Source organism: Spodoptera frugiperda, chromosome 19, assembly GCF_023101765.2.
Source record: "Spodoptera frugiperda isolate SF20-4 chromosome 19, AGI-APGP_CSIRO_Sfru_2.0, whole genome shotgun sequence".
Lineage (NCBI taxonomy): Eukaryota > Metazoa > Arthropoda > Insecta > Lepidoptera > Noctuidae > Spodoptera > Spodoptera frugiperda.
Window position 1 is genome coordinate 7,461,010 of NC_064230.1, and position 23,127 is coordinate 7,484,136.

General features: G+C 39.9%; 1 protein-coding gene and 1 long non-coding RNA gene across 3 annotated transcripts in view; one reads left to right on the forward strand and one right to left on the reverse strand.

Annotated features, from left to right (window-relative positions):
- Positions 1 to 23,127, reverse strand: part of LOC126911854 (uncharacterized) — a 115,362-nt gene that overhangs the window by 91,228 nt on the left and 1,007 nt on the right. The window lies entirely within an intron of this gene.
- Positions 1 to 23,127, forward strand: part of LOC118281122 (BCL2/adenovirus E1B 19 kDa protein-interacting protein 3) — a 50,417-nt gene that overhangs the window by 18,711 nt on the left and 8,579 nt on the right. Inside the window, exons 1-2 of one of the 2 annotated variants that reach the window (XM_050700784.1) lie at positions 12,442 to 12,557; positions 20,220 to 20,355. In XM_050700784.1, coding sequence (XP_050556741.1) covers positions 12,515 to 12,557; positions 20,220 to 20,355 — 179 coding nt within the window. In that variant the 5' untranslated portion in view covers positions 12,442 to 12,514. Of the gene's footprint in view, positions 1 to 12,441; positions 12,558 to 20,219; positions 20,356 to 23,127 lie in introns of those variants that run through there. The other variant, XM_050700785.1, reaches the window with a different exon arrangement.

Consider the following 23,127-nt stretch of genomic DNA (forward strand, 5'->3'; position numbering starts at 1 on the left):
CTAACGTCGGTCACCGGTGACCCCTGTGGCGTTTAAAGTGTTAAAATCGACGTGGCTTTCTGGACTATTTTCGAAAAAAATCTCAGCAGTAGCACGGTGTCTGGAATCATGCACGGTATATAGCAAAAGGCTCATCCCCTATTACATGGGACTTATAACACAAATGGTGAAAAGTGGGTGTACGTTGTACAGTGGCATTATGTGCCGTAATGTACACCTACTCCTTCGGGGATATTTCTTTGAGGGGGAAACTCATCATATGACTTCTCCCGCCTTGGGTGAGGCGAGAGGGAGTGTCAGACTCTTACTGACTAAAAACCACTCCGTTCCTTCTCCTGCTTTGAGCCGGAGACCCGGTAACCTTTTACGTTGTCTGCAACGTAAAAGGCATAAAGGCCTGACGATAGGATTATAGAAGGGACAGGGTGGTTTTTAGTCAGTAAGAGCCTGACACTCCCTCTCGCCTCGCCCAAGACGAGAGAAGTCATTAGAGGACGGACTTTCCACCATAAAAATAGGCCTACAGCATTGTTTACATTCCGTAATACTGTTACCATGGTGGATATAGCACACGTATTAACTTGTATCTCCTCAAATAACATAATATCTACAAAATCTACTAATCCGTAGCCACGATAGTTGCTAGGGGACTGGACAGACGAGCTGCTAAGTTACTGAATAACTGCATACAGCTGTAACTACTGCGTGTAACCAATAGGGATGATGACGGGGTATGAAAATTAAAAATCTATTTAGTCCGTCAGTTAGGTAATGTAAAAATATTAGACACGTATTTTTTTTTTTTGTAACAATACTTAGATAAAACGAATCAAAGTTTAAGAGTGGGAGCAAATACGTCATTTCTACGTAAAAAATGTACCTAGAAGTGACGTCACGCGATATTTCAAATCGATATATCTTCGAAAGTATTTGTTTCCGGAAGAAAATAAAAAAGTACGTGTCTAATATTTAAAAATAATCTACAAGATGGACATTGAAACAAAAATTAGTCATCTAGGAGAATAGGGTATTCTCAATATTAGCATGATTTTTGGAGTTACGCCCCATATAAGTGAACAGATTCGGTCCTACTGCATGATTCAACTGACGAAAAGTAGTCATTACATTGCATATCATCTTTATCAGTCCAAAAAAGTCAGATAGAAGCAACTAAATCGCTCACGACACCAGCAGAAATGTTGCCCGTCTAATTCTAACCTAAACACCAAGGACATAAGGTATCATATGGGATTTTTGGCGTACCCCGTTGATAACATAACCCCTATTTGTATAGGCCTATATACTGATAATGCGGATTAGGTACATAGTAATCTGTATATAGGAAGGTTTTACGAAAATGCTCTTTGTTTTATGCTGATTAAGATCGGTTTTAGTTTGATAGGAGATGTTATAGTATTGTTGATAAACTGAGTTACTGTTATGAGACTTATGGTGGCGATAGAATAGAGTACGTTTGTTACCATCGTTGTTCTTCTTGTGGGTATTGTTCGGGCCTTTTCAATACTGTGGTATCGATTCTAGAAGTTAAGTATGAGGGCGCTTTTCTACCAGAGATGTGCTATGTAGGTATGCTATGAAGATGTAACAGCTAATGTGAAACTATGTGACCGTTTCCACTATTACTAAGCTATGTAGCTGTGCGAGGAAGATCCACAGCTCGAGTATGCAATGTATCGATAGTAGGGAAGCCATCTATAGCACACATCCTTTCAAACTCAACCCAGTTTCCCAAGACACCGCCGAACTTCTTGACTCCGGGCTAATAAGGGTAATTTTTCACCTTTTTTGCCCGATGCGGGAAACGAAACCACGACATTTTGCACAGCAGCAGCAGTCCTAACCATTGGTCCAACCGTGCAGCTACTGACTTCTGTAGATCCTGGTGCACAGGAGTTACAAGTTTTGGGAGGTTATGGCAAAATTTGTCCTAATAAAATAATATAATACTGACCATGTCAGTTTAAAAACTTGTACCAATAAAAAAAAGTTTCAAATAAAACAATAACTGGCAAAAAAATGGGTGTCATTTAACACCACTGCTTAGCTAAAAACTTGACACATCGCGAATTCATTGTATAATCCTATTATGTAACCTAAGCTTGGTAAACAGATACTCTAGTCAGTGGTAGCGTCGTTTACTTATCGAGTTACATTTCCGGAATACGAACCACCACGGGTTGAGAACGGTACGGTGATAGACGGACAAAAACTGTCAAGGACATGTAAATAGTAATTGCTTGAGTGGGTTAATGCGTTGTATAACAGCACCTTTTTGTTTAGAGAAGGGATTGGATGGCAAATTTGCGATTTAATACAGTAAAATATGGTTTGTTTGCTGCTAAGTACGTCTGCGCTGTTTTACAGGCTCTGCTCAGGGGGCCTACTCTAATTCAACGAAAAACGAAGTTTCGTCCGAAACTTTGCAGATTGCATACTACAATTCTATTTATTGCGAACTTTTGTGAACAAAAATGAACGAATGAAATGAAGATAAATAAATAAGTTTTGATATGAAATTAAAAATAAAACGTTATTTCAAGTAATTCTATTAGTAAATCAATAAAACCTACGGCCGAAGATTAAACGAAACTTCGCATTCGAGAACCGGAGTAGGCCTCCTGATCCAATTGAGCATAGCGTGATGTTTTTTAGCTCCAAAGTCGAAGTCAAAGCATTTATTTCAATCAATCCTAAATTAGGCACTTTTTAAACATCAAATTTCTAAAATCAAAAATCTATACGTTGTAACATCTTACAAGAAGATTACCAGACACTTATACAACTACATTTCAAAACTACAAATCCGAATCAATATTTTGGGTTAAAGAATGTCGTCCATTGAACAATCATTGAACTACCGAGAAGAACGAGTCAAAACAAGTAGGCATCACATCACAACATGCGTCTACGTTGTACGTGTAAACAGTAAACACGATACACCGGTCTCCCCCCTTCAAGGTTTGAAAACAAATGATATGCGCCTGCTCACGCTCGCCCGGTATTCATGTTTACTAACAGCACGGACTGCTACCGCGTTGTTTCTCTTGCTACTCGGCTCCTAAGATGAAGTTTTATATCCTAAATTTCGTGCCTTAAGGCAGTTGTCCCACCAACGGCGAGTGAACGACTAACTATCGGCTATTTTCTCGCTCAAGAAACGTACAATAGATATACTTTCCGTGTAAACAAAAGAGATGCATATACAAATAGTTGATCGCTGACTGTTCACACTGCCGGCGAGTGCTCGCTTCACTAGTTTGTTTTGTTTTGTTTCGTTTCACTAGTTCTAGCTCTACTCGTTACTCGTTCATCGTTGCCGGTGGGACAACTGCCTTAGGCTTCGGCCATTCTGTCTCTGGCGGCGAGGCGAGAGGGTGTGTCAGACTCTTACTGAAATAAAAACCTGCTTTTCGAGCCGGAGCCCCGGTAAACCCGCTAGTAGTACGCAGCTCCGGAGACATTCTGTCTCCAAATGTCGCCGAGGGAAGTGGAAACTGTAATTTTTTTTCTTCTCATTGCGGGATCCAAGACAATTATTCATGTCTCTGGGACGGGCTGGACTGCAGTGTTCCGATGTTTTTATGGTTGTATCTACTGTAGATCCTGGTTTTACAGGAGGTCCAGCAGTACGGGAGGTTGTGGCGGGCTTGTCCCATAAAAAAGCCTAAATATAGTCTTTCTCGATAAATTTACTCTATCGAACGCGGAAAATAATATTTTTATTCGAATCTATAGCTATAGTTTCTGTGATTATAAAGTTCAACAAAACGAACTCTTCAGTGTTATAATATGCTCAAATATATTCATTCGCTTTGCATCATTGGCATCACACTTGTGGAATTTAGGAAACTTCTTTCGGATAGGTTGTGATCCTGTACAAATAAATATCGGGACAAAAAATGGGCAATGTTACTACCTGAAAAGTTAACTTGCCAATGAGGTTAGAAGCTTTGGCTGAGGGTCAGTTTTTTTAACATATTCATAGCAAAAAAACTTAAAGTCAAATCTTCACGCATCTTTTTTTTGAGCCTACTCGCCACTACCTCTCGAACCGCTACAATTTTAAGGATCTACAGTAGATGCAACCATGAAAACACCGGAACATTGAAGTCCAACGTCCCAGGGACATGAATGTCTGACTTGGATTCCGTAATGAAATATCAGAAGATATTATTAGAGGAGAAGAAAGAAAACGAAAACGATAGCTTCCGTTTCCCTCGGTGAATTTAACAGGACATAGAATGACTTAATACTAAAAGACACAAAAGAGACTACACAACGAACTGAGAGTTAATCTATTTCTTTACATATCTTGTCATACTTTAAACACATACCAATTAAGAATACTCTACTCCTTAGCAGGCCCTAGGATATCTCCTAGAGGGACCCCACCGATATTACAAGTATTATCCCTTATGTAATGGACTTTCAACATTATAAACTAACGATAAAGTTCAAAATGTATTTAACACAGTCGAGCTTGGTGTATTATATTGCCTTATAAGTTTTTAAACTGACACTAAATACGCAAACTAAACTGACAATAAAACGCTTGCAACAGTGCCGATATATTGGAAACTCATAGACATTGATAAACATGGTAAATATCCCGTCTTAAGTTCTAATGTTATGTTGCCTTGTTGGTTGTTTGTAAGTACGTTTGTATGTATGTATGTATGAGTCACGAAGTTATCTTGGAAACCGGTTGGCGTCCTTGAAATACCGTTGTCGTTTTAAAGGGCTTTTAGAGAAAGTTAATTTTGTTGTTGTTTAGTGTAGTAGAGGTTTACTGTTGCATTTAGAGTTTTGGAAGTAGATGCGTGATTGTTTAGAGATATTATTAATAGAGGGAATTGTGGAATTATGGTCTAAAGTTTGTTTTTTGAGGCACAGCTTCTTTAGGACGCTTTTCCACCAAAGATGTGGTTCACTATGTTGGGGTGGATGTGTTTGGCTTCCACCAATCATATTCATTGGTACACATAGCTTAGCATTAGTTGAAACAGACTCTGCTAAGCTATGTTTTTTTGTGGAAAGTGGGGTGCTATTGATGTGTGCTATGGTTGGCTTCCCTATCGATACTTCGCATACTCGAGCTGCGTATCTTCCTTGTGCAGCTACTTTGCACATCTTCATAGCACATCTTATGCGTAGGATTTAACGGGATCCCGGGGCTCTTCTCAAAAAAAAAGCTCAATAAGGATTGTTCGGGAAATGCCAGAAGTAAGAAAAACGTATTACCTATATATTATAAAGATTAAAAATAACATCTTGTTATGAAGATTCACTTTTATCGTAGCTTTGTTTACAAATTGCATGCGCGTGCATTCTCCGTCGTGTCGTGTTGTGCATGCGGACCGGTTGCCGTCCTTGAGAGTGCATTAACGGTGCATACTGCATAGGTTGCATTCGGTAGCATACTGTATAGTCATTGATTGTATAGATATACCATAACTAGCTGATCTGGCAACCTTCGTACGACCTCAAACATTTTTATCTCACTTTTCAAACGTTGCCTTTTTTTGAAGGGGCAAAATCATCCAATGACTTCTTCCGCCTTAGGCGAGGCGAGAGGGAGTGGCAGAGTTTTACTGACTAAAAACCACCCAGTTTCCTACTCCTGTTTGTCGAGCCGGAGCTGCGGTACCCGCTAGGTAGTCCGCAGCTCAGGATCAGGACCATAACTAGCTGGCCCGGCAAACTTCTTACCGCCTCAAACATTTTTTTCCTGAATAATACTATGCTGAAAATCTGCATCAAAATTCGTTCAACCAAACATACATACATTATTACTATTTGTTACATACAAACGGGTTGAACTGAGAACCTCATTTTTGAAGTCAAAGTTGAATAATTTATTCCAATTAAACCATAATATAGGAACTTTTGAAATGTCAACAAATAAAGAAATGAATAATAGTCTGTCAGTCTGTCCGTCAGTGATGCTAGATGCTCGTTCCAAAGTGCAGCTTCGAATGGAGAAGAACGAGCAAGAAACTCCATTCACATTGAGTGGCGCGACTTTCTATTCTAAATATAATTTCACTATAAACATTGATCCGAGTATCTGACGTCAATCTCCGTAATACGTAGCACTACACGTGGGTATGAAATCGTCTGATACGTTACCTACTACGTCAGCGAGGGTCAGCAGGAGTGTCATTGCGTCAGTTTACTCTAGTTATAGTACTAATGTCGTGTGCTAATCTAGATTCCTTACTGTTATTGACAATTTCTGTCAACTGCAAAGCAAATACAGCAAATTTTTTATTTTACTTTTAATTTTTAGCCATGGTCGTTCCACTGCAAGGCAAAGGCCTCCCTACCCTCCTTCCACTCGTCTCTGTGCAGAGCTTTCTGCGGCCAATTCTTAGGTGTCAAATTCATCCCGCCATCTCCTTAGCATAAGATTTTTTTTTAAGAATTTTTAGCCAATTAAAAAAACTGAGGTTTTCAGTTTGACCTTTATGTACGTTTGTATTCGATTATCTCTATTCCGACGCGGTTTTCAGCATAGTATTTTTCTTACTTCAGAGGTTTTAGGGATATTACTTGACTTGGATAAAAATGGATGCAGCAAAGAAAAAATACAAGGTGTTTTTTTTTTAAGTTATGTAATTAATCTAAAAAAAGCAACGTCACACTTTTTATCCCCGAAGGGGTAGGCAAAGGTGCACATTACGGGCCGCGTAAATGTCATCCCACCCAAAACATAAATGTGAAAGGCTGCCAAGTTCGATAATATTGGAATGCTTCGCCTATAAAAGAAGTGAGATCTAAATAAGTACCAAGTTCCATACACAGACCTCAGTTAAAAATGATATAACAAGTTGGCAAGTTTTCACACACTTTGTTATAAACCTACTAAACGCAATGAGTCAAGTATATAATTTTCTATTAAAACTTGCCAAGTTATATCATTTTTAAATGAGGTCTGTGTATGGAACTTGGTACTTATTTAGATCTCACTTCTTTTATAGGCGAAGCATTCCAATATTATCGAACTTGGCAGCCTTTCACATTTATGTTTTGGGTGGGATTTCATTTATTTTTGTAAGGTTTATTAAATTTTCTTTTTTTTTCTTATTTTAATTTACTTTCACTAAATACAAACCTTCGTAAAGAATTTTAGGTCGGTACGACCATTGGAAGATATAGATATTTTTTTTGTTTTAGTTCCTTAGGGGTATGAATTTACACCTTCATTATTTTTAAAACCGACTCACACTTGGCCATTTTCAGATTTTTTCCTTTACCTTGACCCAAAGACCTACCTCCATGCCAAATTTCAAGTCAATACGACCATTGGAAGTGGTCTAGGTTTTTGATGAGTGAGTGAGTGAGTGAGTGAGTCAGTCAGTCAGTGAGTGTATAGTAAAAATAGCGATTTTCTGACGTCAATATCTCAAGACCTACAATAGGTACATTAATGAAATTTTGTATTTTAGATAAGTAAGTAGATCTCGACAGATACTAGAAATTTCATATGCGTAGATAAAATAGATTGTGAGTTATAGGTGGGTCGAACTTTGTCCGAAATGGTTCGTGTAATATAACCCACGGCCGGTGTGTCGGTTTTTTTGCTCGAACTTGGCGGACACACTGCCGTGTGTCTAGATTATTTGTTATACAATTACTTGCTGTTAGCTGTCTAGTTAGACCAACACAAATGGGGCCAAGATTTTCAACTCGGCAAAGCAAACCCTCTATTTATAAGAGCTGTTAAGTCGTATCATCGTTGACAAATAAAAGGAAGCATTTCATTACCCATATAACAAGTGAGCAAGCGCACGTTAGATTTACACGGTGACAGACTGACAGATGAATTGAATGGAGGTCAGACTTGCGAATCTGGGTGGCCAGATTTAGCCAGGCTCTTGACCTCACACGAGGATGGAGTCACGTAGGCAGATTCTTGAATCTGGCGCTGTTGACATGAAACAGACTTTTTATGGAAACGAGCAGACGTATCACCTGGGGCTATACAACCTACATAGCTCCGTTCCTCTCGCACTGCTCAGTGATCGACCATTCTGACACAATTGTAATAGCAGACTAAAGCCCCTGATGGTAAGCAATCGCCACCGTCCATAGACACTTGAAATATCAGAGGCGTTACTATTGCGTTGCTGGTCTTTCGGGGTTTAGGAATTTAAGGGCCGATGGGGAAACGGGAATTGAGAAGATTGGGAAGGGGAAAAACTCCGGTAACATCACTCACACAACGTAAGCGTTGTTTCTTCGTCGGTTTTCGGTGAGGCCGTGGTATCACTCCATTCATTCCGAAGCATGGCTCTCCCACACTTATCCCACCCACTACCATGAAGCCCTTTGCTTCAAACTTCCAAGCTAAGGAGTGGAATTCTTTGCCGAAGTGTTTCCTGATGGGTATAACCTGGGTGTCTTCAAGGCCCGAGTGCATAGGTTGCTTTTGGGCAGACGTGTTTCATCGTAGGCCGCATCATTTCTTACCACTGGTCAAGGTAGTGGATAGTAGCCAATTAAATAAAAAAAGGTATTCTTTAAAAAAAGGGCGGCTCCAATCGCTCCCTTTATAAAAAAGAATGTACTGCGTTATTGTATCACCTGCCTACCACCTGCATACTAGTGTAATTCTACTAAATGCGAAAGTTGTGGGTTTGTTTATTTCTCCTTTACGTCAAAACGGCTGAAGGGATCAAGATGCAATTTAGAACAGAGCTAGAATATGGTCTGGAATAACACGAAAATTTATCGAGCTGCGCATCTTCCTCGCATTTTGCGGCGTCGCATCTTCATCGCACAGCTACATAGCTTAGTATCAGTGTAAACGGTCACATAGTTTCACACCTTAGCATCGCATCTTCGTATCATACCTACTTTACACATCTTCTGATGTGCAAAAATGCACCCTGTCTTTCCCTTTCGCCTCACCGCACCCAGGACTGGAGGAGTAACTCGATAATTTTCACTCCATAAAAAACAAAATTGAATAAGAATATCCCAAAACCCAATACCACATCCCATCCTGGAAATCAAATACCTCTTGCTCAATCAAGCGACATAGTTTAGGTACAACAGAAAAAACAAACTGACTGCTTCGTCGGTCGAGTGGTCGCAAGTGCGACTGCCGGATAATTTCTCAGTAGTAGCACGGAGCTGGAATTGTGCCCAATATGTGGCAAAAGGCTCACCCCATATTACATGGGACTTAAAAATCAAATGGTGAAAAGTTTATCGCCAACACTTAACTTCGGCTCTTATAATAGAGTCGAAGGCGCATCTGGCTGGTAGGAAGTTGGGCATCCTATGGAGGGTGAGACGGTACCAAACGCAGGTTCGGTCCTGTATGGAGTACTAATACTCAAAGTAACTAAACTAAAAAACAAATAAAAAGTGTGTGTACATTGTATAGCAGCATTACGTGCCGTAATGTGCACCTCTGTCTACCCCGTCGGGGATAAAAGGTGTGACGTTAAATGATAAAATGATTAATGATATTTATTTTGCAAATAGGTTACAATGTAACTCTTATACACGTCAATCTCTTAAATAGCTAGATGAGGCCGGCATTTCCTATCGGACTACTTTGAGAAGAAATTCCGAAACAAACTCAGAGGTCAGACAAAATCAATTACCTAAATATTCAAGTGTGGGAGAGCCATGCTTCGGCACGAATGGGTCGGCTCGACCGGAGTGATGCCACGGCCTTACAGAAAACCGACGTTAAACAACGCTTGCGTTGTGTTTCGTTGTGTGAGTGAGGTTACCGGTGGCCCAATTACCCCTTCCGAATCTTCCCAATCCCCAATGAAGACCCTTAAATTCCTAACTCCCAAAAAGCCGGCAACGCACTTGTAACGCCGCTGATGTTTCAAGTGTCCATGGGCGGCGGCGATTGCTTACCATCAGGTAATACGTCTGCTCGATTACCGGCGTGTTTCATAAAAAAAAAAGATGTCGAAGAATCGGTTGACGTGTCGTGAGAAAGATGAAGTATTCACAAACATTTCTACGGAGATCCGGTCAATGTGTCTACTGCCAATATATCACGTAGGCACACGAACTTCGCAGTAAAGCAATCGGGTCACAAGTAATTGTCCAGTTCAGATCACCTGATGGTACGCGAGATGTGTCTCACGTATGTCTGGCTACATGATAGAGAGTTTTACATTTTAATTATTATGTTATCGGCTTACTCACGTAACTGTTTGATGAGGAACTCGACTAGTTTTAGGGTGGGGTCGTATTTCTCAGGGTCAGAGTGAATATGTACTTTCTAAGTCTGTGTGCTCCATCCTCGGCCACATCTTCGCTTTGCCGTTCTGGCAGTAAGCGGGTTGGTGGGCAAAGGCAGACTTATCACCGCTAAAACTGATCCGGAGCTGCGGACTACCTAACGGGTTTACCAGGGCTCCGGTTCGAAAAGCAGGAGTAGGAACGGGGTGGTTTTTAGTCAGTAAGAGTCTGACACTCCCTCTCGCCTCGCCCAGGGCGAGAAAAGTCATTGGATGATTTTCCCCCTCAAAAAAAAAAAAAAATCACCGCAAAAAAAAAAATAGGCTCATAGTCCAGCAGTAGAATGTCACAACTGATTGATGACATTTCCTAAAACCTTTTGAACCTTTCAAAAGGAATTGCTTTTTCATATCAGTTACCTACTTCCAGAGATTAGTTTGTTCAAACACACACTTCACTTTATTGTTTTAATAGTAGCAGATACAATAATATTACAAATAGATGTTTATGGCGCTATAAATTTGTCAATAAAATTATATGTTTATTGCTTCCTTTATCATTTATATGTAGAAGTAAACATATTGCAAATGGTTACGTTTAAACATTGTTGCAAGTTGTCTACACTTTGGAACAAGCAAATAGAGCAACTAGAGGACTGAACGACGGACAGATGTTATTAATATTATTATATTTGCTTTGACGTTCAAAAGTGCCGTCCTGGTCTATATGAAATAAATAATTTTGACTTTTGAAGCAAAATCTCCTGACTCCACACTCTAGAGCACTTTTCATAAACCAAGCAATTCATTAGCGCTTTGTTCTAATATGCAGTAGCAGTACAATGCATTGGATTGCATTGTCCGTCGACTTTCAGCCGTGAAAGGTATTTTCAGTCACTCTACGTCAGTCATACGTCACTGTGTTAACTGCAATAGAATTTAACCTTGAGAGGAAACCGTTTTATAAATCGACAGTTATTGAAAGTCTATTGCTGGATTATGAGCCTCCTCTACATTAGAGAGTTTGCCATAATCTTCCCAGGCAGGGTTGGAGATCGCATCGAAACAGCATAGGCGTTACAATTGCGTTGCCGGACTTTTGTATCGGGGATTGGGAAGGGGGTAATTGGGTCTCCGGTAACCTCACTCACACAACGCAAGCGTTGTTTCACGTAGGTTTTCCCTGAGGCCGTTGTATCACTCCGATCGAGATGGCTCAGCAGTGCCCAAACTTTGTGTTTTTGTTAGTTATTTTTCTATTTTCAATTACATGATTGTATTCTTATAATTCTTTTAATACTATTTAAAACAATGTTATCAATATTATGTAAGTAGATTAAGTACTTTTGCGGTGCCCAAAAAGGGCCCATAGTTGGGACATATTACTGTATTAAAATTGTAGACCACACTGTACACTATGGATGCATTAAAGTGATTTGATGATTAAGAGAATGGACAGAGAGAAGTGAGTGGCAACGCATCAGTTGAATGACCTATTTTCAATGACCTCGTACATACACATATACAGGAAAAGGGCCAGGTGCGATGTACTCTATCTTATCGACGTTTATATGAATGTGATGGAAGCTAATTCGGTGTGTAATTAATGTGATGGTAGCTAAAGAAGTTTGCTAGGATTGTAGTGGATGATATTTTTCACTTTGTGCTTGTGAAATTGACACAGGAGTATTCTTGTGGTCTGTGTCAACGACGTGAAACTACGCGTGCGTTTAGTGAGGTTACCGGAGAACCAATTACCCTCCTTCCCAATCTTCCCAATCCCCGATTCCCCGACAACCCTTAAATTCCTAAGGCCGGCAACGGCACTTGTAACGCCTCTGGTGTTTAAGTATCCATGGGCGGCGGCGATTGCTTACCATCAGGTGATCCGTCTGCTCGTTTAGCGGCTTATACAAAAAAAATTCAGGAGAAAATCTCAGTGTGGAACAACGTCCTTAATAAAAGTGTTGTTTCAGTATCATACAAAAGACGTGAGTCCATGCATGTGTGCACGTAAGTCAGCCTTCTGTAACTATCTATTGTACATACTACATGCGCCGACGCAACGCTTTGTTTACTCACCGGACCATGCGTTTGCGTTCTCAATTCGAAATCTACTTCAGTATCGCGTCGGCCGTCGAGCGGGACGCGCGTGTCGATCTTATCCAACTTATATTACGCAGTTGATATTTTATTGTAGTGATTTTGTTTTTCTGAGGTTTTTGTTTTAATTTCATTATAGTGGATTGTGTGTGTGTTTGTTTATTGTGATAACAATGGCTATGGAGCCATTGACATCAGTTCCTGTGGATGAACTTGGTAATTTTCATTTTGATTTTAAAACAAAGTCGCTTTTTCTCTCACCATGTCCCTTTGTACGCTTAAATCTTTTAAACTACGTAACGGATTTTGATTCTGTTTTTTTTAATAGATAGAGTGTTTCAAGAGGAAGGTTTATATGTATAATACATGCGTAATATATCACCATTGCACCCATGCGAAGCTATATTATGTATAATGTATATGTATGTATTAAGTTCTTTGTTTACAAATTAGTGTTATTGACTTGTGAAATTGAAAGTGATTTTTCTTGAGATTTTTTGGCAGTTTGCCAGCGGTTTCTAGATTGATTTATTTGGTATGAGTCTATGAGTGTTATTTTTTTTTTATGTATATGTATGTAGTTCTTGATACACGTGGATATGTTTAGGTGTTGATTGATTATGTTGATTTGTTGACTAATTTTGGTTTTATGCGTTTTTGGAAGTCGTATTTTGTTTTGGATTTTTCTCTATTTGACGTGGAAGTGTGCGATATAAAAGTTATTTTAAAACGTAATGGCTGTCTTGTCTAATAGATGGAAATATCGTGTAGATACTTGTTCTAACAAGTCGTATTATAAATAAATTATTTGCTTCGTTTTTGTTTGATACTCCAAATCCTCAGTAGCCTAGCAAATATGATCCGGAGCTGCGGACTACTTAGCGGGTCTACCCGGGCTCCGGCTCGACAGGCAGGAGTTGGAACGGGGTGGTTTTTAGTCAGTAAGAGCTTGATATTCCCTCCCCAAGGCGGGAGAAATCATTGGATGATTTTCCCCCACAAAAAAAAAGCATAGCAAATAGCAAACCTCAATAAACTCGTCGTCTTGTTGAAAAAAGTCATTAATTGCCAATAATCACTCAATAGGTTATTTAATATAGTGGGCTTATTTTGACTCATTACAATTTCACATACACATCACACCCAGACCCGAAACAACAATTTGTGTTCCGTGCAGATTGTATTATATAATCTCTAAAGAATTGCGTTCCCTAATAGTTAGTATCTATTAAATAATATCTCACAATTCGCCACACACGCCTCAAATGCCTTCAACATAGTAATGGCTTTGTTATTCCTATCACGTGATGCCAATTTGAATATTAATCGTTTTTTTTTTTATTTTGAGTTTACATACTACCTACCTAATGTATAAGTAAACTGGTATACCGACTTGTTAAAGACGCCATTTTTTAAAAGATATACTCGTATGAAAATGGACATTTTGTGTGTTTTTAGGATTCTTTTCCACCAGATATTTTTTTGAGTAAAGGCTTGATAAATATAGGGTGACTGGTAATTTATTTATTTAAAGTAAAATAGTATAACATTCCAGTCGTTTAACTTTTTCATATATTAAAAGAAAATCGAGAAAAAAGAATAAATTCTTTACACACAGTCTTTCAAGTTTGACGCAAATATATCACACTCTGGTAATGAAGCCTGAAGATCATTTATCAGGGTGAAGGAGATCGGCGAATATATTAATCATTATAAACAACTTTCCCAAAGAAACTTTTTTGTATACTCATTACTTTTATTTTTATCATAATAACAAAATTAAGCCCGCGCCTGCGTTATCGGAAGACTAGTAGGCAATTTGCACCCTTAGGCGCGTGTGCTAATGAAATTTTCAGTATACAAAAATCTTTTTCGGGAAAGTTGTTTGTAACCATGAGTACAATCACGTGATTAAATATCGTTCACTAATTACCAGTCACCCTATACAAAGGAAATACAAATCGTACTTTGATTACGAAGTTTCTAGTAAGATCAATTAAATTAATTACTAAACAAAGGTCATTTCACTCGGATATACAGTATGTTAACTAACAGAGGGTGTTCCTTTAAACTCGTTAATATCATTAATAGATTAAAATAAAAATATCAGCATAGAAAAATAAGCAATAAATTGCAACGTTGCCTTCCTTCAACTACGCGTGCACAGAGTGTTTCTTTTACGTATCGATTTAAAATTTTTGGTGAATATTTTTATATTAATAAAAATAAAATGAATTTTTGAACGGTAATATTTTTTTTAGCATGTATGGATACTATACTATTGCGGGTTAACAGGAACGCCCTCTGTTAGTTAACATACTGTATATTCATTATCACAGCCAGTCAGATAGACTGTCATAACTCCATAACTCTTTACTAGTCGTCACAACAATGTGTCTGATAACACTTTCGCTGATAATAATTTATGCTATTTTCGCCTGACCGTCATTTATACTCATATATAAAATTGTAGTATCTGTTTGTAATCAAACCCTTCAATCTCTCAAATCCCTACACCACAATAGACCCTCAACGCAATCAAAAATCCCGTTTGATGTAATGATTACTGTGGCGACACATGACAAGTGACAGATGACAGAAGTCACACATAGACGATCGATGAACAAATCAACGGATAACGTCATACATCCTAAATCGCACATATAAAATCCCAACGAACAACAGTTGGGCAGAAAGCTGCCAGACACGATCACCGCCGGGTCGGAGGATACTGCTTTACTTAGGGAACTTTACTCTCTGTTCTCTAAACTACTGATGATGATATCAATCTAATAATTTTCTTAAACGTCTCCTAATGAAAAACATCTACAGTTGAATCGTTTGTTTATATTTATAAATACATAGAATAAATCATACAATACGTTTGCTTTGACCAAAGTCAATGTACGAGATTACGAACCTTAAAATAGCCTGTTATCACCGTTGCCTAGCGACGAAACCGATGTGACATTAGACATGCGACGAGGAAACGACAGCTTTTGATAGTAGTAGTAATATTATTTAGCAGCCACCAACAGGTCAATTGTGTTTTTAAAACGGTTTTGTAGCTTGCCCCTGTTTGTTTGGGTCTTTAGTAATTAGTATCACACCCCCTTCCTGACGACAGATCGGTCTGATATTTGGTTTAGGGAGAGCCATGCTTTGGTACGAATGGGCCGCCTGACTGAAAACTGACGTGAAACAATGCTTCCGTTGTGTGAGTGAGGTTACTGGAGGCCCAATTACTCCCCTTTCTAATCTTTCAACCCCAACAGCTCAAGCAACAGCCATTCCTAACCCCCAAAAGGCCAGCAACGCACTTGTAACGCATCTGTAAGGCTAGTCCGGTTCTCGAATGCGAAGTTTCGTTTAATCTTCGGCCGTAGGTTTTATTGATTTACTAATAGAATTACTTAAAATAATGTTTTATTTTTAATTTCATATCAAAACCTATTTATTTATCTTCATTTCATTCGTTCATTTTTGTTCACGAAAGTTCGCAATAAATGGAATTGTAGTACGAAATCTGCGAAGTTTCGGACGAAACTTCGTTTTTCGTTGAATTAGAGTAGGCCTCCTAGTCTTTCGGATGTCCATGGGCAGCGTTTCGGGTGTCCATGGGCGGCGACAATCGCTTACCACCATCAGGTGATCCGTCTGTTCGTTTACCGGCTTATACCATAAAAAAACTATTATCCTCAACCGTCACCTAATGACGCTGTATACTATGTGTTATCAAAACTACAAACACACTAGTAACATGACAAAATATCTCGCTTATATCTGCTCGCTCCATACTCTAATAGTTGTCTGTTTCCGGCAATTGAACGCGTATACTCACATTGAATATTAACTAGCATCGAGTTTTTAGTCTCGATTCCTCTACTGTTTAAGGTATAGGAAGGTCTTTTAGTGTCGTCGTTTAATCTCATGGGTATTTGAATAAGATAATGAGGATTAATTATTATGTTATCGGCTTACTCACGTAACTGTTTGACGAGGAACTCGACTAGTTTAGACAGTAGTAGCGACAGTTGCCGCGTCGTGTGTCTAGTGTTTCGAGGGCGGCGCCGATTGCTTACCAATTATTATCAGCTGATCCGTCTAGGTCTGCTCGTTTACCGGTCTATCGCCCAAAAAAAGAGCTACAATGTGAGGGATTGTCTAGCGGGTTTACCAGCTCGAAAAACGGGGTGGTTTTTAGTCAGTAAAAGTCTGACACTCTCTCTTGCCAAAGAAGTAATTGGATGATTTTCCGCTAATAATATAAATAACCGAAACTTTCTGCTCCGCACAGCAAAACTGTGGAATGATCTGTCGTCGGCGGTTTTTCCGAACCTTCAAACCTTCAAGAAAATAGCATACTCCTTTTTAAAAGGCCGATAACGCACCTGTGACTCCTCTGGTGTTGCGAGTGTCCATATCGTATTCTATAAAAAAACACTGAAAATTATTTTTATGCACTTACGAAGTAAATATAAAGATAGTACCTATATGAAAACTTTTTCCTGAAACAAAGTAATATTCGTAATATACACCGCTTCAGTGACTCACTTCATACCCTCACCGAAATACGCCACCGTCTTTGTTTGTCCAAGTTCAACGCACTGCATTAGCGTGTGTATGTGAAATGGTCTAATGTACTGCTTTTTGCAGTGGTTTTCAGAAGATAATGGCTATTGTTCAGATTATATTTGGATGTTAGATCATTGGTTTAGGTGTTTTTCTTGTGTAGTTAGTACAAAGAGGAGATGTTATAATGTTATTTTGTATTGTGACGCAAAATCTCGGCCCTGATTGGACAATGATACATACATATCGCCACGCCTTTAATCCCCGGAGGGGTAGGCAGAGGTGCACATTATTGCACGTAATGCCATTGTGTACACCCACTTTTCTGAATTTATATTGTGAGTCCCATGTAATAGGTGGTGAGCTTATTGCCATATACCGGGCACATTTCCAGACTCCGTGCTACCATTGAGAAATTTTCGAAGAACCGAAAAAAGCCCAGTAATATTTCGCCCGACCCGGGAAAAGAACCCGACAATGAACAATTGGACAATGATATTATAAGTAAAATGGTATAGATAGGTTATGGTGTTGCGATCAGGTGACCTGTCAGCACTTTGACCCCCTTTACCACGAAAAAAATAATAATATTAGGCGCTCAGAAAGTGGCACATTAAAATGTGGACAATAGACAACGTGTTTGCAGATGGAACATAGAGAGGGAGACGTGGTTTGTAACGTCTCGCGCTCCCCGTAAAGTGTCACGCGTTATGTTAAAGAAACGTTTATTAAGAACATTTATAGTATATGATGAACATTAAAAACAGATATGGATACTGCCCTATTAAGGTACGCGTCCACGGGTATCGCATCGCACGCATCGTACGCATTCCGTAGGTATGGCGTCATCAGTACGCATCGCATGTAGACATTGCTGATGATGCGGTCCGTACGATGCGGATCAGTGGACGCAGTTGTATGAGTTTCTATACAAGACAGACTAAAACCGTTGCGTGGGATGCGGGCCTGTGGACGCGTACCTTAAATAAAGCGAAAATATTAAGCCGTTCACATATTTTTACCTACCTACGTAGTATCCAGATAAATTCATATCATTTACAGATAAAAATTCTAAACAAATACTTTGACTTTAATTTTCAACTTTCTCTATACATATATAGCAAATACTTTCTTCGCCCTATCTTTGTACACTTGTGCTACATATAAACAGATGTTCTTGATAAGAGAGTGTTATCATGATAAGTAGCAGACTGATATTGCGGGGCGTTGACCTGTCAATGTCACGGGTAATTGAATGTCTGGTGTTCCAAACGGATTGAAGAAAGGGGACAGTTTTAAATTATGTCTTTTATGGACGGTGTGATGATGACAATTAAAAAAAATCCAGAGCTGCGGACTACCTAGCGGGTTTACCGGGGCTCCGGCTCGAAAAGCAGAAGAAGGAAAGGGGTAGTTTTTAGTCAGTAAAGAGTCTGACACTCCCTCTCGCCTCGCCCAAGGTGAGAAAAGTCATTAGATGATCCCCTTCCCCCCCTTAAAGAAAGGGATTTGGAGATTAGGGATGGGAGCAGATTGGGTTTCCACTGGATTTCACTTGCCGCGAGACTTAGATATAACTAAATATCTCGTATATATTTGAGTGCAATCCTACCTCAACTAGCTACTATTATTATATCTATGAATATTTTGATCGCACACACAATCTGTTATGACGGCTACTCTATAATTATCTGTAGCGTGTCCGTCGCATCCGTTGTGTGGCACAAACAATAGACGACTGTCATTTTTTTTTGTTTTTTTATTATATCCTGTTGTTACATAACAAGTTCATTTCAACACGCCTTGAATTGTATCATCAAGAATCATAAGCAGTCCACTGCTGGACTATGAGATTCCTCTACATAAAAGGATTTGTCATAATCTCCGCAGGCAGGCGGGTTGGAGATCGCAGTGTAAAAGGGTCTGGTTCATCAGAGAGCGCTGCTGTTTTCTGTCAATGCATAGTGCCTTAGTCGGGTATACGACGCCCGCAGATTTAGTATTATGGTGATAAAATGTATTCCATTCCGTCGTCATCATCACTAAACGGCAATAACAGTTCTATTACTTCATGTAAAACAGAGTTACAATTATAACTATCTTCATACATATATATGAAGATTTTCCAACAGTGATGTAGCTATGCTACGAAGATGTAATAGCTAAGCTGTGAAACAATGTGACTGTTTCCACTGATACTAAGCTATGTAGCTGTGCGAGGATGCGCAGCTCGAGTATGCGATGTATTGATAGTAGGGAAGCCATCCTAGCACGCATCTTTACGTATAAAAAGCATAGTTTAACTGAGTCCGTTTCCACTAGTGTTAAGCTATGTGTACCAATGAATGAAATTAGTGGAAGCCAAACGCATCCACAGCAACGTGGCATAGCACATCCCTGGTGGAAAACCGTACCTTTACACTGATTGACCAAATGAATCACCGTTGTAAGGTCAATATTGAGCCTTATGTCATTGGATTACGAGTTTACGAGATAAGGCAATTTCTCCTTTGACATATAACCTTTAGATAATTGGTAGACTTTGATACATCTATGATATGATGGAAGGCGTGACGCGCTCGTGCGTCGGTCGGGTTAATATGTAATAACAAATAACTTAATATTACGCGTTTAATGTAAAAAAAATCACACTTTAGGTACGCATCCACTGATCCGCATCGTACGGACCGCATCATCAGCAATGCCTACATGCGATGCGTACTAGTGACGTCATACGGAATGCGTACGATGCGGGCCTGTGGACGCTTACCTTTAGCGTGGCTGAGTACCTTCTAGTTCTATTATTAGGTTGGTAGGTTTGGAAGAATTTTTTTCGCGCAGCCTACTGGGTGGGCTGCTGAAACTGTGTTTTTTTTTTTTGCACTATGGCAATCTGTCCGAAAACAATAAGCCATTTGTTTGGTTGGAGATACATATCCTGGTTATTTAAATTGTTTTCTTCGAGGGCCAATCAATTGCTGGACTATCCAGCAAACCCTCTTTTTGGCTCAGTTTACAAATCTTTAAGCGAGTCTGGGAGTGCCTTGTCTCTTTTTATTTTGAGTTAATACTAGCATAGCGAACTCCATTTACTGCCAATGATTTTCCCTATTTTCCTGTTTTTCTTTGCTATAAACCCCACGGGGTCCGATACCTCTCCAACGAATGCAAAACCGTGGAAATCGGTTCGTGCGTTCTGGAGTTATAGCGTCAGGAAAAAAACCCGACTTATTTTCATATTATAAATAGTATGTCTCAAGATTGTTAATTTTCCTCCACTATAACTCCACTTCTCATCTATTCCAGAATCATGGGTGGAACTCAACAACGGCGGTGGCCTGGCCGCCGTGGAGAACGAGTACATCAGACTGCTGCGGGAGGCGCAGAGGGAGAGCCGGGACTCCTCCGTGAGGCACTCTAGGGCCTCCAGCGTAAAAGGCAGGTGAGATATCGGGGGCGGAAGGTAGATGATACTCTTAAAGAGGTACTAGGAATATGGTGATCCGGAGCTGCGGACTACCTAACGGATTTACCGGGGCTCCGGCTCGAAATGCAGAAGGAACGGGGTGGCTTTTAGTCAGTAAGAGTCTGACACTCCCTTTCGCCTCGCCCAAGGTGGAAGAAGTCATTGGATGATTTTCCCTCCACCAAAAAAGGCATATGGTGAGGATACTGGAGCCTCTATCCCCTCATCAAAATGATGGCATCATTATCTTATTAGCCCTAAGACCTGAGACGTCCACTGCTCAATATAGGCCTTCCCCAACTTGCACGGTTCTCTTACATTATCCTTTATTTCATTGTCTGGACTTTAAAAGAGACTATGACCTCTGAGTTTGTTTCGGCATTTCTTCTCAGAGTAGTCCGATAGGAAATGCCTCATCTAGTTATTTCAAAGATTGACGTGTAAAAGTGTCTTCTAACCAACTTGCAGAAATAAAGTATCATTTATCATTTAATGACTTCCACGTAGGCTGGTTGGAAACGACCTGTCACAACAATCCCTAATTCCCCAACAACCCTTAAATTCGTAACCCCCAACGCACGCGGCCGGCAACGCACTTGTAACGCCTGTGGTGTTTCGAATGTCCATGGGCGGTGGCGATTGCTTACCATCAGGTGATCCGTCTGCTCGTTTACCGGCTTATACCATAAAATAATAATGAAAAAACTTTTGCACTCATTTCCACGTGAGGTATTCGGAGAAAAATATAACACACGTCAGTTTTATTAGTGTTTAAAATGCCACATGCATTAAATAAAGTAGTTCTAGTTAGCCCCTTATCGATTCTAGTAACTGCAAAGTTAATTACAATAGTTGCAACGAAGCCCCGAAATGAGGACGTTCAGAGGGTCTAGTACTAGTTTGTTTTACGTAGAACGAAAACGAAACGAGAGTGCGTTCGGCACTCTGATTGGTTGGTTTATTCGAGCCTGCCATTCAGTACACTTAGTACGAGTTTGCTTTACGTAGATATAAAACGAAACGGGTGTGCATTCGGCGCTCTGATTGGTCGGCTCGTATAAACCACCAATCAGAGCACAAAACGTAGCGCCGAATGAATTTTAAACGTAAAGCAAAGTTATACTAAGGCTATACTGATTGGCCCAATGAAGCAACGAATCAGAAGCAGTGACTGACGTTCGTGCTGCACCGTTCCGTGTGCTGACGACATACAGAATGGAATACATTTGTTACCACCCCTTTTTTTAAGGTGGGAAATTCATTAGTTGAGAGGAAGGGTCAGGCTCTTACTAACTAAAAACCACCCCGTTCTTACTTCTGTTTTTCGAGCCGGAGCCCCGGTAACCTGCTAGGTAGTCCGCAGCTTTATAACCTGGGTGTCTTCAAGGCCCGAGTGAATAGGTTGCTTATGGGCAGACGTGCTCCATCGTAGGCCGCATCATCACTTACCATCAGGTGAGATAGCGGCCAAACGTCGACCCATCAAAAGTAAAAAAAAATGAACCTCCATCGATACTCTTTTAAAAAAATATTTTACAATCTCTAACTCGACAAGCGTGGAGATTATACAAAGTTAATTACTATTAACTGTCGTGTGCAGAGAAGCCCTGTAATGAGGACGTGTGCTTGGCAAACAGCTGACGCACGCACCGACATTGCAAGCCATGCATTTTGCATAGATTACTTTTATAATGTGCTGTGGTATCAGAAAGTGTTTTTTTTTTTCTGTGATAAGACGGAGGTATGTCCTGTACCTTTGTGTACAACTGCTGCAAAGCGTGATGTAATGCGCCTAGCTTCACAGGCAGTCCAATTATATTTTGATTTTGGCTACCCTACTATCGATTCATTGCACACTCGATCTGCGCATCTTCCTCGCACAACTACGTAGTTTGGTATCAGTGGATACGGCCACATTCATTTCACAGCTAAGCTATTTCATCTTTGTAGCATAGCTTTTTTTAAGGAGTAATAATATCATTCAGTGACTTCTCCCGTCTTGGGCGAGGCGAGAGGGAGTGTCAGACTCTTACTGACTAAAAACCACCCTGTTCCTACACCTGCTTTTCGAGCTGGAGCCCCGGTAAACACGTAAATGTGTATTAACTCGAACTCGTTTGTTTACCGACAAACCGTGGCTATTTATAAACTTGTATCGTAATCTAGGAACCTGAATAACCGGTGTGTGTGTGTGCTGTGGAAAACTGTGTTAGTGATTCTGTTTACTGCCTGTCTAGGTTTTATACAACATTTTTAGGGTGCTTTCCACCAGAGATGTACTATGTAACGGCTCGAAAGGCAGGAGTAAGAACGGGGTGGTTTAAAGTTAGTAAGAGTCTGACACTCCCTCTCGTCTCGAGAGAAGTCATTGGATGATTTTACCTCCTTAAAATGCACGAATGAATGTAGTCCTTAGGTTGCTTACCATCAGGTGACCTGTCAATTCCCGCCCCATCACATACAAATAAAATCTTAACTCACAAATGTCTCTTGAGTGTTAAGTTTCATACAATCGTATATATGTATGTGTAAAAAGCACGCTAACCCCCTACAAAGCCTGTCTGGCGCCTGCTAACCGCAAGTAACATGATATGTGTAGCATATACTTAGTGATGTGTGAATCATACTGAAAAAGGTACAAAAGGAAGGCATATTGCGTTTAAAATTATTTGCAGTCCATTGCTGTGGACTATGAGCCTCTTTTACATAAGAGTTAGCCATAATCTCCGCAGGCCGGCGGATTGGAGA